Source organism: Liolophura sinensis, chromosome 7 (genome assembly GCF_032854445.1).
Source record: "Liolophura sinensis isolate JHLJ2023 chromosome 7, CUHK_Ljap_v2, whole genome shotgun sequence".
Taxonomy (NCBI): domain Eukaryota; kingdom Metazoa; phylum Mollusca; class Polyplacophora; order Chitonida; family Chitonidae; genus Liolophura; species Liolophura sinensis.
The window spans coordinates 44,580,605-44,597,574 of NC_088301.1; the positions used below are offsets into that span (position 1 = coordinate 44,580,605).

At 38.9% G+C, this 16,970-nt stretch overlaps 1 protein-coding gene across 5 annotated transcripts in view; it reads right to left on the reverse strand.

The window, feature by feature from the left end:
• Positions 1–5,366: 5,366 nt before the first annotated feature.
• LOC135470390 (transcription factor GATA-3-like) overlaps positions 5,367–16,970 on the reverse strand; it is a 58,032-nt gene continuing 46,428 nt past the window's right edge. For all 5 annotated transcript variants that reach the window (XM_064749304.1, XM_064749306.1, XM_064749305.1 and 2 more), the window contains 2 exons: positions 10,957–11,082; positions 5,367–6,776 (listed from right to left, as the gene is read on the reverse strand). In XM_064749304.1, coding sequence (XP_064605374.1) covers positions 6,372–6,776; positions 10,957–11,082 — 531 coding nt within the window. In that variant the 3' untranslated portion in view covers positions 5,367–6,371. The remainder of the gene's footprint in view (positions 6,777–10,956; positions 11,083–16,970) is intronic.

A 16,970-nucleotide genomic window follows, 5' to 3' on the forward strand; every position in this document is an offset into this window, starting at 1 on the left:
GCCGTGTGGCCGACGTATCTTCCGGGAGTAAATTGTATAAAATTACCCCTCTGGAGACAAAACCTTTTTTTCAAAACCCCCTTCCGCCTGTGTTTTGTTTCTGGGCACAATACCTTACCATTGTCCTCACTGGCAATGTGTTCTCGGTCGACTTTATGCATGATATAAATATGGAGCCCGTCCGACCTAGGGGCAGCTGGTTTTGGGTGGCTGACCATACCGACGTGTTTGTCTCCACTGCTGGGCTGTGTGTGTTTAGTGATTGATTTCTTCGCTAAACTGTCACAACAGGTTCCTAAGGACATCCCTTAACTTAGAGCATAATATATGTTCACATGTATGGTGTTTTTTAGTTGTGAAAACGGTACTTCTTTACTCTCATTTCCGCCATTTGAACTTTACTGCTGAAGATGATTTTCACAACGCTTGGGTTTAGATGACAGCAGGTGATACGTGATGTGCAACTCATGCACTGTTTATACACAATATGGGAGATTGTAATAAGATATAATTTTCTTTCGGCAAATTTGAATTCAGTAGTTGAAACAAACTGTTATCTTCGCGCTGTTGATTGGATTAGGATTGATTGCTTCTGTGCATGGATAAAAAGATATATAATTGATCAAAGTTACATACATGCGTTGTAGAGCTGTTATTTTTGACTTACGTTTCAACTGCACATGTGCCAATATAGCAAACACACTGTTGCTGTTCGAATTGAAGAAATTCGATGAGAATAAAACATAACGCTTTCTATTAAGGGACGGGAAATTACCTGCAGGAAAACGTGCCAGAGTCGTTTTTACCAGTCCAATAAGGGAATGGGTCCTTTTGAGAGAAAGAAAACAAAACACGGTCTGAAACAAGAACATGCAATTAAGTTTATTTAAACTCCTATGCTTGTTTTAACGAAGATATTACTTTAGTGGATGATTTTAAAGTGGTATTCAGGAAAACTTGTACTTAATAACTGTAACAATGTGATAATGCTGCCAAAAGCTGCAATACAGTCTGACTTCTGTCCCCTTCTTCGGAATACCTCACTATCTTTGTCGACATCTTCCTATTTGCATGTGCCATGAGTTTTCAGTACACCAGCACTGCAACCTCACGGAGGAAACGGACATTTTTCCAATATAAACCATACCCCCAACACATCTTACTAGTTATGGCCAACTCCTGGCAAAAGTAAAGGTCGTTTGAAAACGCCTCATAAGCGAATAGTCTGCCTTTATCTGCAAAAGGTGCACTTCTATGCTTAGCAAAATATGCGAAAATCTAGTTTGTGGGCGAAAAGTTTTTAGTCATAAATGTACATTAATTTTAACATTAGTGTTTACCAATGACTTGACAAGGGCCGATTACCCATTAAAGGGTATGTAATAGATGGAGAGAATACTGCTATAATCAACGCCACAAGTCATAACAACGAAAACTATTGTGAGTCAATAATATTTCCTCTAATACTCACACTCCTAAGATCCTTACATTTTACAGTGTCTATATACTTCTCTTGTGAGTAAATGTGCCTCTATATGTTTCATATATCCCAATATTCCCGATTCATACACAGTTTCTTGTATTGTGTATTCATTTTATACGTCAAAAAGAAGCTTAAGTACAAAACAGAAAATAACAGAGACACATTTACTTTTGCGTTCAATACGAGGAGAGGTTTCAGTCGATCAATAAACATACTATACTTCGTACTTTCGGTGTTTGCGAATATATGCAGTGTTGTCGGCAAGGTATTAATTTGCCACGGATTCCTCCAGATAATTTTAAACTTTGATCTTTAGACGGTTGGAAAATCATACAAGGCCATGCTTAAAAAAAAGGCCCAAAACATAAAAGAGGCGAAGTCTTTATTAGGCTTTTTCATGTCTACTGACAATCAGGCTTCCGTGAGTCTGATCCCTAAAGCTTAATTGCTTCCGAGAAATCTCATATATTTTAGATTAGATATCAAAGAGCATACGAATTCAACCCAATGATTTACAATAAACAGAAATTTTGAGGAGTTTTGCTGTTTTATTCAACAAACTATAATGTCAGTATAAATACATCCCCTTAAGATTAAGCCTATATAAAACTGACCAAAGTGATTAACATCCACGGAGTCCTATATTGCAGATTGTGGACAGTGGTAAACAAGGCCGACATGTAATCAAATATTGTACAGTGATTCCAAGGACGCGATTTTGGTCCAAACAAAATCTTACAAAAGAGCTTTCACACTCTCGACGCTGGTCTGGTTTACTTTCTATGCTGTACGTTTTTAATTATATTAGCTATGAACAAAAAGAAAATGGCAAATTGATGGTACACAGGATAACGCCAAATATATACATATGTTGGACAAGGAAATAGTTCAAACCCTTGGACAGGGGATTTGTATTTACCGCTATCATTGCTTTTGGGACTTTGGTAACTATAAGCATTCGACGATGCTCATGTGGGTTGTTGCTCAGTCAAACGTTAGTGGAAGATAACAATTTGTGCACGTATCTGTACGAACATGTTGGAGAGTTTGTCAGAAAGTTTACTAATTGTTAAGCAACAGTCAATATATATATATATATATATATATATATATATTATATATATATATATATATATATATATATATTATATATATATATATATATATATATAAGGCCTTGAAGGTGTTGACGTTATCCACCTAAACATGCACGCATATCAACAACTCAGTTTGTGGACTTTGGATGTCTATTTTAGCATCTGTGAATCCAATATTCAACCGTCCTCCAGTCGAGCAATTACGCCCTTCCTTATGCGTGAATGCATTACATATAGTATGTAGATTTTCATGTTGATCACTTTTGCGAACATTTTTCTCTACCCGTGTACGCCCGTGTATTCTTCAGAGTTAGATATACCAGGCACTAATTTCTAAAAACATTGGTTGAGACGTCGGTTTCAACCGTTTTTTTCTGTCGCAATTATTGTTAACTACATCGAGTTTTTTTCGGATATCATATATATATACCTGTTAGCACTCTATTACTCGCGGAACTGTGGTCGTTTGTGTTGTCCGAAAGTAAAATGTTCTATTATTTTTTCACGGCATTGCTACTTTTTATTTAATTTATTAAATGGTTTTGAAGATCTTTCTGGTTGATAGAGATAACGTATTACATGATGTGAAGAATTTTAATAAATCTCAAACCAAGTTTAAGTACCCAAGTTCCCATATTTTAACGTTTATATGTGACCAGACAACGATTATAAAATAAACTATGGCAACGCGTTTCAGTATTGTTATATACAGCTGTATCAACTGCTTGGTTCCAAAATTTTTCACGTGTCTTAGTCCAACTTAGAATGACAAGTTATTCAAGATGTGTTCTCTTTCGGGTGGCTGCATCCCCTAATGATTATAGTAGCGACATGCTTTATTAATAAAGAAAAGAAGGTTGTATTTGTATACCAAATGACCTTTTTTCTTTCTTTTCATTTTCTAATGTCCAGATAAAACAAACTACATTACGCATTCCATTTCAAGCCATAGGAATGTGCCGCTTCAGGTGGGTCGATGGCGCACTATTTTGTCACGGACTGCTATATATTTTTGTCATGTTCCATCATATTGTCAGGCTTTCTTCATGTCATGATAGCATGATCGCTGACGTGTATGGCTAGAATATGCTAATTATGGAGTGGAACACACCAATCATCCGTAACACCAACAGTTGTTGACAGCAATGCCTCGCCAACGCAGGATCAAAGTTAAAACAATCGTTGCTTTGTATAAAAACGACTGAATGTCACTGGTTCACAAACCCGGAATAAACAAACGGCGCCAAAACAATATTGTGTGCTCGACTGTGCACAAGAGGCAGACCATCTGTACTTCTTGGAAACACATTTTCTAAGTCGAGTAAAAAGTTATACCATTTTGATTGGTGCAGTCGTTTTTATATAAGTCACAGTTGTTCTTACAGATTCATGTAAACAGACATCCACGTACCTTTCTCCAGTCCATTTTATTTCTATAGGCATGTAGAATATACACGTATAGTTAATAGGCCTATCACACTACGTCCATAAACCTATGCATAATATAGACAGTTACCTTACATGCTTTAATAAATTAATTCGACTGCCCATTCACTGGATGGGATATTAAAACATCAACAAACTTCAGAGTTCAAAACAGTTTTTCTTCATGTATTTTTTTCCCTTTAAGTTAAGCTTGAGCAGAATAGTCATTTGTACAATAAATTTGTTTCATATCCCTCGATGATTTTTTGTGAGCCCTGTTGTATACATATGAATTGTAATATTAATAATGATGAAATAGTCAAAAATCAATTTACAATGAAATTCGTGAGGCGATTGGTACAAGAGTTAAAATGCAGAACACACTTCCCACAAAGTGAGAATATACTATGTACATGTACGACCACGATGCTGATACTGAGTCAAATGGGTGATCAAACCAGGAATACATACTGCCGAGTGACTCGTACGTCACGTAATCTTATAGGTTATCTCTCTATAACTACAATAAGGAAGACATGTTAATAAATTCCACATCGCCCGAATTCCCCTATTCATTCTCTTCCTTGTCATACAAATAGGGTTATTTGAAGGAGAAATGTAAACAACACAACATGGCATAAATCTGAAAACTTTCAGGCTTCAGCAAACCACATGCATAAATAATATATTACATTTCCATCCTTGGACCAGTAATACTCAAACGAAGCCGTCGTTACGTGTTAGCTTCCACTCATTTGCGTCAACCGGGGTAAAATAGAATAACTTATAAATCCATCAGTTCAAAATCTGTTCCTGAAAACCCACACTACAAAGAAGAGATCTGTTCTAGGAAAATACTTCAATCTAGTTAAAGCATTTTAAATGCGAAGAACAACTTCTAGAACAAAAAACATAGAAAGTTGCTATCAACCCATTACCGTAGAGTTAAATGCTCTGGTCACAAAAAAAGAAACTATAGTTGTTACTGAAACCTTTATGTACATAACAATATCTTAGATCGTCCAGCACTTAATCACGTGACATACACGAACTGGCGCATTATCCCGGATGTGCACAGAGTCCAGGTTGCGCGACAAAATACATGGATCATAAATTATATATTTACAACATACTTTAAAAGTTTTTTACAATTAAATTGCGAGCGAAACCACATCGCACCTTTTGGCAAAGCCTTGAGACATATAACCTCCAAGTATATATATATATATATATATATATATATATATATATATATATATATATATATATATATATATATATATATATATATATTTATATATACACATAAATGTATATGTTTTTTGATTATTTATTCATTTTTTTTTTGTTTTTTTCTTTCTTTTTGTTTTTTGGGGTTGTGATTTTTGCCGATGAGTGAGCACTGACGGAGGCCGTGTATGACAGATCTGCAGTACGGTACACAACACGACATGCATGTTATTCGAGAATGTCGCATGTTCCCGATTGCTGTTGGATAATTAAAGTCTACATTTCGCTATTTGTGAGTCGCGAAGTCGCCAACCTGGTTTCGGTTGACTTCTGCAGTAGTCTCCCACTCTATGATTACCCACCGAGAACCACTCGTGAGTCGACCCTGTCGGGCTGGGCACAATACCACCGGGGACCCGTTGCCATCGAGCGGCTCGCGGGTGCTCCTCGTCGATCATCGACACCCATCACCATACACGAAGGTCTGGTTCACATTGCATGTGACTACTGAATAAAGAGGGCTGGGGCAGACAAAACTAGCGCCATGGGTAACCCAACACTCGCTACCTCAACAAATTACCCCTCTACACGACGTGTCCGGGTCTCTCACTTACCCCTGCGGTCAGCACGGATTCAGATACCTTATCACCTGTGCGCAGGTAGAGATCAATGGCCCTTCGTTTCTTCACATCTACTGAGTCGTGATAATGCCATTTAAACAATTTTCTGCGTGGTTTTGGAGCGGTAGTTTGGCAATCACTTAAGCCAGGCAAAACACAATCTCGAACCTCTGTATGTTATTAGCAAAACCAACATTTCGTTTTTACATGTACAAACGATATTTTTAAAAAGAGATAGAGAATGCACCCTTTATATAGGTGTCTGCAGTCCTAGAAGACACATCTTCTTACATTTGAGATCTCGCCACAATGAAAGCATAATGTTTATTTTCAAGTTGAAATGTTCATATGTCCATATGCTGAACATAAAGCACACCTTTAAAGTTGCTCTATGCGTTAGAACAACATGTCTCTCTCGATCATTCCTGTTCAAACAATTACATACACATTTCAGAAGTCCTTGCAAATATCATAACATGATGCGTGGTCTAGTGTAGCCGTTGATGAGTGTGAATTTCACGCCATGGCACCCACCATGCTGGATGAGGATGAGAGGTTGAGACCCGTCGATGGTATGCTGGGAAAGGAGGACGGTGGAAACGAGGAGGGCAATGACGACGGGAAGCTGTTGTAGCCGCCCGATAGCCCGCCTCCTAGCCCAGACGACATTTGCACGTGATGGGACGGTCCCGCCGACATAAAGGAACCGCCTAAAGAGGTGCCACCGGACATGTAGGTTGGCATGGGTGCGTGCATTGGGCCAAGATGGCCTTGATGACCAAAGCTGTGGAAAGGTTTATCCAGGGGCTTCAGCAGATCCGTCATGGAAGTGGATCCTTTCTTGTTTTTCTTACTCTTCGTTGACATTTTCCTGTTTCGTGTCTGGATCCCATCTTTCTTCATGGTCAGCGGCCGGTTGACCTAAAACAAATAAGAAAATATTGCGATTTAAACGGATGCGACCAAAAACAATGGATTTAACATCAATGTGGGGAGATCTCAAAACTTACAATGACTGAACTTTGCAAGTGGCAGCACACAAAGGAGTACAATAAATAAGTGGGTAACAACATGGAAGGTAAAAAATCATGTGACCTGAATGGTATGGGGTTATTTTGTTTGAATGACCACACAGTGGTTGTCATTTAGGCGTAATTGCTCCGGGCTAATTTGTGTGTTCGTCCATTCGAGTTACGGCTCAACGGACGACGGCGCCAATGCGGTCACCTCATGAACAGACAGCAAAACCAACAAGGCGGTGGCTCGGCAGGAAGAGTCGCTTACATGACAGAAGGAAACTTCGCGAATGAACACACCTCTAAGGGCCCATTTAGCAATTACCCTCATCGCATTGTTGTGTAGGGGAGATGTCCCGCGGGACGCGGTAGCCGGATACAATGCGTGATCCGCCCATAATTACCCTCGACGGTCAAGGAGTAGACATCGCCTGACATACAGGGCACTAGTCAAAGAAAAGATCAAGATTCGACCCTTCATAATGACGACTGGCAAGTGACCAGCGCAAGCGAACAAATGTAATCAGGGCTTTGTTAGGCCCAACGAGCCGCTTATTTAGGGATACACCTGGAAATGGAGCCGTGTGCTCTTTCATTACAGGAGAGGGGAACATGGCAGGCAAATGCCACAAGGCATACCCTTAGAGTACGGGCTAAAATCAGGCAAATAAAACGGCTCCAAAACAAAGGCGAAATTCCCGGTCTGATTTTGCCTGTAACAATAATTATAATGAAACAGCCTCTCTAAAGATGAACAAACTGTACTACAGCATTCATGTATACTACTCAACTATGTATAACTTGAAAAACAGGCCTAGAGTGACTGTTACATTTCAGCCCACACACACAATTAGGGTTCAACGAGTTGAACTTTTTTCCGCTGAAAAATTATACATTGCCCAATTGACCATAATTTGCATTATTCATACACTGAAACTAAACTAAATCACCACAAGCAACAGGCAATGGTAGTACATGTGCGAAAAAATGATATTCGTTTTCACCTGAAAGTAATAAAAGAATTCATGGGATTTGCACTGCCGAAGGCGATTGCAATAAGTAATTGGAAATCACGTGTGTTAGTCAGAGAAACAAGACTAATCGGAAATTCTGCACACTCTTTCGCTTCGAAGACCGTTACGGTTTTTGGGCCGGGTTGTCTTCATAGACAGCATAACTGACTGCCCACCCCCTAAATCTGTCTGGCAGCTGTACGTGCACAATTAAGGTAATGTCCAGTGGCTCTGTTGTGATCGGTTATGTCACTAGTCTGGCTCTCGTGGAAAACCCGCGAACAATGGCGTTAGGCTTGCCAGTGAGCGGTGGAACGCCCTACGCTTAATTGTGTTACGTAAAAAAGCTCTGTAGAAAATATCGCTTGGGTCACTTACTTACAAATATTTACTTTTAGACTCTTACGGTCGCTTTCCCAATGGTCACACAATGTTAAATGCTTTGGAAACTCTCAACTGCATTAACTGTACAAAGACCTATAAAATGCTTGGTCCATGCATGTGTACGAATGCTCAGCCATTCACGACATCATCAAATACGACTTTGTTCTTTTGACTGAAGCTAGCCTAAACGAGAACGATGACAAAGTAATAAGCTATATATCCTAGTGGTTTTTGATTAAATATATTCAAATAGGCCTACACGCGAATAAATATCGCCACGCCCATCGCATAAGGTAGGACTGAAACCTCTTTAAATATAGACAAAACTTGGAAAAAATATGAACTCCAGCCTACTGGTCTTATTTCGGCAAAGTTACCTATCAACTGACAAGCAGTTATCTACGTGTTTTAATTATAGATCTCTTAATTCCCCGTTTATACCGCAAAATGGAACGCAATTTGAAATTCTAATAAAGTGGTCAATGCAGTATAGTTTAAATATAGGCAGAAAGCAGGTCATAAGCAGATGTGGAATTTAAAGCTTTCAAGTGGCCCATAAATGACAACATTAATTTGTTTTAAAACACTAAAACTAAAAAAATCTAATCTAACAGAGATACTTAGGCGTCATCCTTAAGGTGATTACATCTGAATGACTATTGTAACGTGCTTTACCAGGGAATCATTGTGTAATAATATGCTGCCACCATACGCTATGTGTGGTTTAAGCTTCTTGCGTGATCGGAGAAAAACTCGTTCTCAATTATTTATTTGAAACATTACCGAAGCATAAAAAGTCAATCAAAAGAAAAATAATCAACGGGTAATCTTAAGAGATCGGGTTAGAATGTTAATCTTTGCTAGGGAGTCTAACCTGACGAAGAAAACCTCGACGAAACAATATGAAATATACAGATGTCATATGAATATTGCAAGGTCGATGCACTGGTAAATCTTCAAACAGCGGGAACATTAAGCTGTCAGACTGAGGAAAATGTATAATGGATGCGAAAAAACGAAAATTCAAAAGATATATTAAGGGAACACGATCTTGCTTAGATTAGAGTAATCTGAAATGGCCATTAAGCGTCTAGTCCCGTCAGAGGGTTGGACACCGTGGAATATTGTCCATGGATCCTGGGCCGAGCCAATACAAAACCGTTGAGACATCACGGAAATTCTCCAAAAAGAAGGAAGGAATAAATCGACAACGAGTATCGATTTCAAAGGACGCACATAATGGTAGAATTTAAATGGTGACGGCAATTATAGGCGCTTCGTTCCAACCGTTGCTACATCTGTCTGTTTTACCTCTCAGACCGAAAAGCATGTCTGTTCGGACCGCTGAGTGTAAGTAACTCGGCTAGATGTAATTGATTAGTTTAGCAGATATTGATATATTTGATGTAATGATGGGCAAGCGAATAGATACTGGTATGTCAATATTTGCATACGTAAATACATCGGAAAGGGGACAGTGGTGGTTTAAGGTGGCCGTCTTAGGTACTACATCGGTGAAGTATTGAATTTTACCAGAGCCACTGAGCTATGCGATATGGGGCCTTAAACTCAAGCTTTACTCAGATCGTGGGCCGGGTAAACACCGCCAAAGGGACGCCCATTCAGTCGGGCATAGTGAAATCCAATCGGGCAGACAGCTCCTATCGTACAGGCACCAAAGCGCCTATTCACAAGATATACAGTCGTTATATCTGTCATACCATTAAAAGCTAGATCTGGTCATATTTAATATTACCGAACCTATCGACAATATGTGTTCATTCCTCACGCCATAAATATTCACGGACGAGTAAACAATGCACTGCACAGCAACATGTAAGTTTGCTTTCCTATAATTAAAGGTGTCTGTGCAGTATTTTACCATCCAAACATATGCAACGATATCTGTGTTACACAATAAAGAAGTCCCTTTGTCCTAAAGCTGGTTTAACGCTTTAAATTCCGTTAGTCTCAGTATAACATGAAAAAGTATTATGATCTGTATTTCGATTGTACATACTAGTATCTTATGTTTTCGAGTGTTGTTCGGCAGAGACGAGTAAAGAATGAACAGAGAATAGGAGAACACGACTCTGGTGGGAGCCTTGAACCACTTGAAATCATGTTCCGGTTTTACAACACTTACTTAAAGCCGCAAATCCCCCAGCGTAATACAGAGATATTGGGTTCCACGTCGATTGTCCAGAGTGGCATAATACATAGCATATACTTGATTTCGAACAAAGCGCTGTTGGTTAATCTTCTATTTGCTCCCAAATAGAATAGGTCGTAAAGTATGTCTGTTTGTGTACTCAAGGGTCAGATGTGGAACGCTGAGGCTCTCATTTGTCATAGGTGAAGTTTTCAAGCAGATTAGATCTCTTCAAAGACATAATCCATTGTCACTTGCTAGAAGCTGTTGAGTGGTACAATGTAAAGATTTTAACCCGTCTCTTTAATCTTAGATCTACAAAGCAATTTGTCGTGTGGGAGAACGACTGATTTTTTCTGCACTGATTCTATTGTTTCTGATTTGTGGATCAGTCCCAGTTTGCTGTTGTAGTGAAAAGTGTTCTACTGCTATGCAAAACACATCAATGTATTTTCAACCATTATAAAGACGGACAAACACACAGAAAGACAAATATAAAAACAGACAAAAGAGAGAGATAAATTTTGCCAACTTACATTGTGTAGTTTGAAGTAAAGCCCACACGCGTTACAGACTGGGTCCCCGTTTTGGTTCCTACGCCAAAGGGTAGTCGTGGAGGTGCCACAGTTAGCGCAGCTTGTTCCCGCCCGACGGGCTGCAGACTGCAAGATAAAACCACGGAGAAATACATCAAAACCAGATTCACACCAGACAACGGGGCAAAAACAGTTCGAAGAAAAAACAATGTCTTCTTGCTGATAAATTAGTTGTATATGTGGAAAGAAAACAATCATTTGTACATATACACAATAACGAATTGTGCTTCTCCAGAGGGACTGAAGTGTAGTTTACCACATATCTACAGTTTAAGATGAAATGCTGTCAATTTTCCCTGGGATATTAGTAACATGTGACAATTCGCAGGAGGATTAAAGTCATACAGTTAGGCACATCCTTATTAAAATATGACGACTGACCAGAGAAAAGCAATTACTACATTGCAGTGAATATACACTCGTAACATATAATTTTCTTTAAATGTGTGTGTTTAATTCTTTAAAACATATCTACTCTTTGACAAAACCCTCTCATATTCAAGTGCATAACAAAGAATCATTCCTTAGCTATCTTCAGACTCTTACTGCCCGACTGGCATTCACTCCTATGATTAAATGTATACTGAGAATAAACTTTGTTTGCCTTCAGCTGCATATCGCCATTGACAAAATCAGGTCTGCTCATTGTTATGTTTTGTCATTGTCAGAATCAATAAATATGGGATATTCCTGTTATGTGTGGCTGTATTTACAACAAGGCCTTGACTATGTACGACTCGAAGAACCAGTCCACTATTTTTTTTAAAGTGGTCATTGTACCAAACTACAAACTACTGCTTTTGAGGTAACTTTTAAAATCCACACCCCCACCTTTCACCCTTTACGAGACGGCACACTTCCCCGACTGGCGTGGACAATGGTTTGAATCCCCCTCTCGACTCGCAATTAAGTCCTCAAATGACAACCTAACAGAGCAGTTGTAGCCTGCGAGTCGCGAGAACCTCACTGATCAAAGCTTCCACAGGCTCCGTATTTGAATGAGTTCGAAAAGTTGAGAGGCGACTGCTCGTTTTGACGACCAATTTGACCAAGTATCAAATTTCGGTGGTTGGTGTGCAGCTAACAGCCGAATGTCCACACGCGGCCCATACACTTCTTAACAAAGACTAGCGACGCCTTTTTTAACTTCAAAACTTTTCAGTCATGTCTATATGTCTACCGAAGCGACAGGCGGCAGCGTAAGTCTTCTTTTCAGAAACAAGTCAAGACTCGACAACAACCAGTATCTTGTTCTGATTAAACTTGTCTGTTGGTTTAAAATGCTCATCAAACTACCCAGTTTTGATACTTTGCAACTTTAAACTTACTATACGTTGCAAAATTTTAAGAACGATATTGAAGGCTATGAAAATGAGCCAAATAGGTGTCAACTATTCTAATCAGACATGAATTTCTTTGCATGTGGTGGAGAATTTAGTGGATAACCACTCTATCATGAAAGGTACGAATCATTTACATAATTTATTCAGAGATCTATTAGATTTGAAAATTACAATGTGCACTGAAAGCAACATGGATAAAGTGAATATCGTAGTTGGCAAAACTACTGTACACTGATCACTGACAAGATAATTTTAAAATTCGCTCACAATCAATAGTACTTTAATACAGGAGATCAGCTTAATTATCATCAAGTGATTATCATCGATAATTTGTCTTGATTGATGGTTCATCCCATTTGAGTTAAAGCGGTAAAAACAACACATAGTTGTTACATCAACGGTTGCCTCAGAAACTTGCTTGGCTGTTAAAATTTGTATTTTCAAAGTTAAGGTAAACTAAATTGTGGCATGACATGTCACTTTCCCACACACATCAGGTATAAATCCGACTAAAATAATACATTCCCTATTATTTTGGGACCCGCACAGCTTTGTACATAGATACAGATATTCAGGTACATTGCTAATTTATTCTACTCAAGGCGTGGTGAAAGTAAAGCTTGACTAGCTAAGTTCATTCAAACAGTGAACTTGCATGTCCGCACAACCACGCGTATGATTTTTTCGGGTAGATAAGGTCTAAAAACGAAAAACTGCCCCTTCTCAAAAACAGGTAATATGTTTTGAACTACCGGATGTCTACTATGCACGAGATCTAAAATAATTCTGTTTTGGTAAGGTTTCTTTGTGTCAGACAGGAAATGGGTGAAAAAAATTGCGAACTAAAAATATATGCAATATATACATGGGTACGAATTCGCTCAAGCAAAACTTCAGCATGTAATGCATCAAGAAGTAGTCGGGAAGTTGCTTTATATCTTACGAGAGTAACTTTAATAGCCCACACACGGCATTAAATGTTTATCCCAACCACGATATCTTAAGCTATATAGTGTACAAATATTGTGTGTTAATATACTTGTTACACAACATGTATATATATATACCAGCGACTGTTACTTCATAACAGTGCATGCTTGGCGATATCTCCCGTGCATGTATACACAGAATTCTACACCATACGGGAAAACACAATTATTTTCTACTAGACAAGTAAATTGTCGCGCCTAAGGCCAAAACGTTTTGCAATTCTAATGACCCTGGCAAAAATCATTTCTTTCTGAATCCATCAGTCTGCCTCTGTATAATGACTCATATCGGACCTATGATGTATCAACCTGCTTTTTTTTTGTTTAATAAAAAAAAACAATGGAGAAAAAAACCCAACGATTCAGACGAGTGAACTTGTTGGGAAATATGCCTCGGGTGCTCGGCAGAAAATGAGTGAAAGTGAGGTCGAGTGAGGGTGAAACCCAGGTGCCCGGGGCAAAACGGTAATATTTTTGCAAGCGCGCCATGTCCATAAGGGCTTATGCCTCCAAATTGTCCTCCTAGTATATGTCAGCGGAAGCCACTGTTCGGTTCCAGGATGACGAACTACAAATTGCAAACAATTAAAAGCTTCCCCCAACCAGCGGATTTGAACTGCATGCGCCAGAAGACTAGGGCAAATGCCATATACAACAAAGGCTCATTCACCAAGACCTTTCGATATGAAACCAACAAACGCGGTAATATATAATAATAAAAGCCAGAAGAAAAAAAACAAAACAAAGAAAAAACATGTCAGAAAAAAGTACCTGATCATCCGCAATAGATAGGCCCAACCATGATTTACAAAAATCCAACAAATCTCTAAATACACAAGAGTGTGAAGTAATTAAAACTTTAAATTAATGAAAATTTCTATCCTAGTATTATGTCAAGGTTGTTAGGGCATGACTCGTACAACTCTCATTTATGTCAAATTCTTAAAATTAATTTCGACTTAACAAGTAAATTAAAAATTACTTTTATGAATTAATTATGGTTTAAAATAAATCATCACAGTTGTTATTTTACACGCACTGTTTACTTGTTGTCATGTCTTTTCATGCAACCCTTTTTTGTAAGGATATCAAAACTTAAAGCCTATTTTTTGCTTGTGTTATGTTCGTGCGCGAGGAAGGGTAAAGATGACATGAGCCTGATAACGCCTTAACAACAACTTCTACATCCGCGATAGCATCAGGGCCCTGCAGTCACCCTATGCTCTAAGTAAAGTTTCGAGTCGCTTGCTTCAGCTGTTTACGTATCGCATATCGGTTACTAAGCTAATGAAACTGTATTTTCGCATAAAATTTCTTGTCAATATTGGCAAATGTAATACAATATTTTTGACAGAAAACGTTGTTTTATTGAGAATAAATATACCGCCCGTAAGTTATACAGTTTATGTCACAATTGTAGAGAAATATTGTATTCTTTTCATGGGAATCCTGTATGATTCAAATAATGTTAAGATAAGCAGCAACAACATTTTCACTTTTGGAATTGGACGATACTTAGTCGACGAAGCTAGGTCACTTGATATTTTTAAGTCGTCTCCATTTTATAAAGTTTCGCTGACTTAAAACTCCAGTGTCATTGATTAATGGCCTCACCAGGGAAATAGTTCGTACATCTGACCACTAAGTACTGTTGTAAGGTGATTTACCACGCCCAGCTTTCAAAGTGCATTATTTTAATATGACACAAAGCCCACTTTTCTAATTAAACACATAGATTTCTCCTCGACACGGGGTTTCTTTACTGTTATACAGATGGCGGCAGAGGCAATCGATTCATACTCTCCAGACTACGCGCAGTATTGCATGCATTCTCCTAACGACTTAATTGGACTTCACAGTGAAGAGAGAACCCCTCCAAACCAATCGAAGACAACTTAAACTTTCCAGTGGTAAAAAGCAGCCTTTTTGCTTTAATTGTTGTTAGTGTTCGGAGAAGGTTGATCCAAACGGGGCATTACAGCCAGCCAATAATTATTCGACAAAGCTATAGCCTTATGATCATAAGAGAAACTTAATAACGCTATTTCGTGTTGTAGAGTGCTTTGTTGTGTCCGCCGTTCCTGCCATTCACGATATTGAAATATAGCTCCGATTTCGCCAGCCCTTTCGACGCAAGCTTCTCTCCGGCGCTCTGTCACACATGCCGGCGCACAGTGAAAAGGTGGTCTATCTCCGGCGCGCCCCACTGTCTGGACCCCCTGTACGCCCTCTGCCTTTTTCGCCTCCCCGAAGAAATCAGTGGACCTTCTCCGCCACGAAAAGGCTCAGTAACAGACTATTGTGACTGATTACAAATAATCCGATGCCCTTACAATTGTCTGCAGCTACTGAAGATTTTGAGCAATTAATGTCCTCTTGACTCAGCGAATTTCAAAAAGACTGAGCTTTCTTTAAAATAAATCGTCTATACCACACGATATTCAGAAACGGAATGAAGTAGAGTAGAAAACGTACTTAACCAAACGTTTGCTAAGATACCAAAATGTCTTAAGATATTCCGCGTAACAAATGCGTACACATTGCTGAACAAGCTTTGTGCAGTTTCTCGTAATATGTCCTCTATCATTACAAGAACACCGAAACATCAGGTCTGCTCAAAACTGAAGAGAAGTTTTTGTCGAACTGCCAAGAAGCCCTTCACAAACCAGCCATCAACAAAGACAAGACACAGCTGTCCTTACTTCGGGTCTAGATTTCACCCAGCCCATGTCTGCAAACAGCCATCGAAACGCCGAAAACATCAATAAATAATTCAACGTAACCTTGTGAATGCAAAATTACGTAGTGTCGCGTTCTAGACAAACGAATTCACCTAGAGAAAACGTCAATAGGTTGATGCCAGAAGACCGTTTTGGCTTTTAACCAAACGATCATTTCTCAATATTAAAAGCATTAGTAAGGTGTCAAACAAAATGCGACAGCCGTCGATGAAATTTCTTTGAAGATTTCGAAATGGTATTAAAAGACTGTCGCACTAAAATCAACTGGCAAAATACTAGCAACATGTCTGCGCAGGAAAAACTGTTGAGAGATAAACAACGCTGAAAATCATTCAGATTTGAACGGAATCGCTGCCACTTCTGAGAGATAAGCAACATGGCTGATGACTGGACTCAGAGCGCTGCCGACCGCGGGTTGAATTCCCTCCACCAGCATGTACGGTGCCCACTTGGAATTTTGTCAAACATCGAAGATACTTGGCCTTGGCGTTATGAAAACACATTAAGACTGAGAGGGGACACCTGGCTGTCGATGAATGGGACATCAATGGGATTCTTCCAACTCAACGACCGAAAGTGGATTGGTAAACGTTCGGCCCTGTGTTTTTCTATGTTGCTACTCTAGGCCATTTTCACACTCCTTGTAATTAAGTGGTTTAAAGCGTGTGATACACCTACATATAGAAGACATCGTTCATCTGCCACAATAGAGTAGCCTTATTAACAGACGTATGTGTTTCAATAACATGAAAGCATCATTGTCCACATCCTGGGAATACATAAGATGATAAATTTAATAAAATCGGTAAGCATGTCCAGGCAGAAATGTTTTTCAAAAAAAAAAAAGATTTAGAATAGCTATAATAATCAAAAGCTGAATC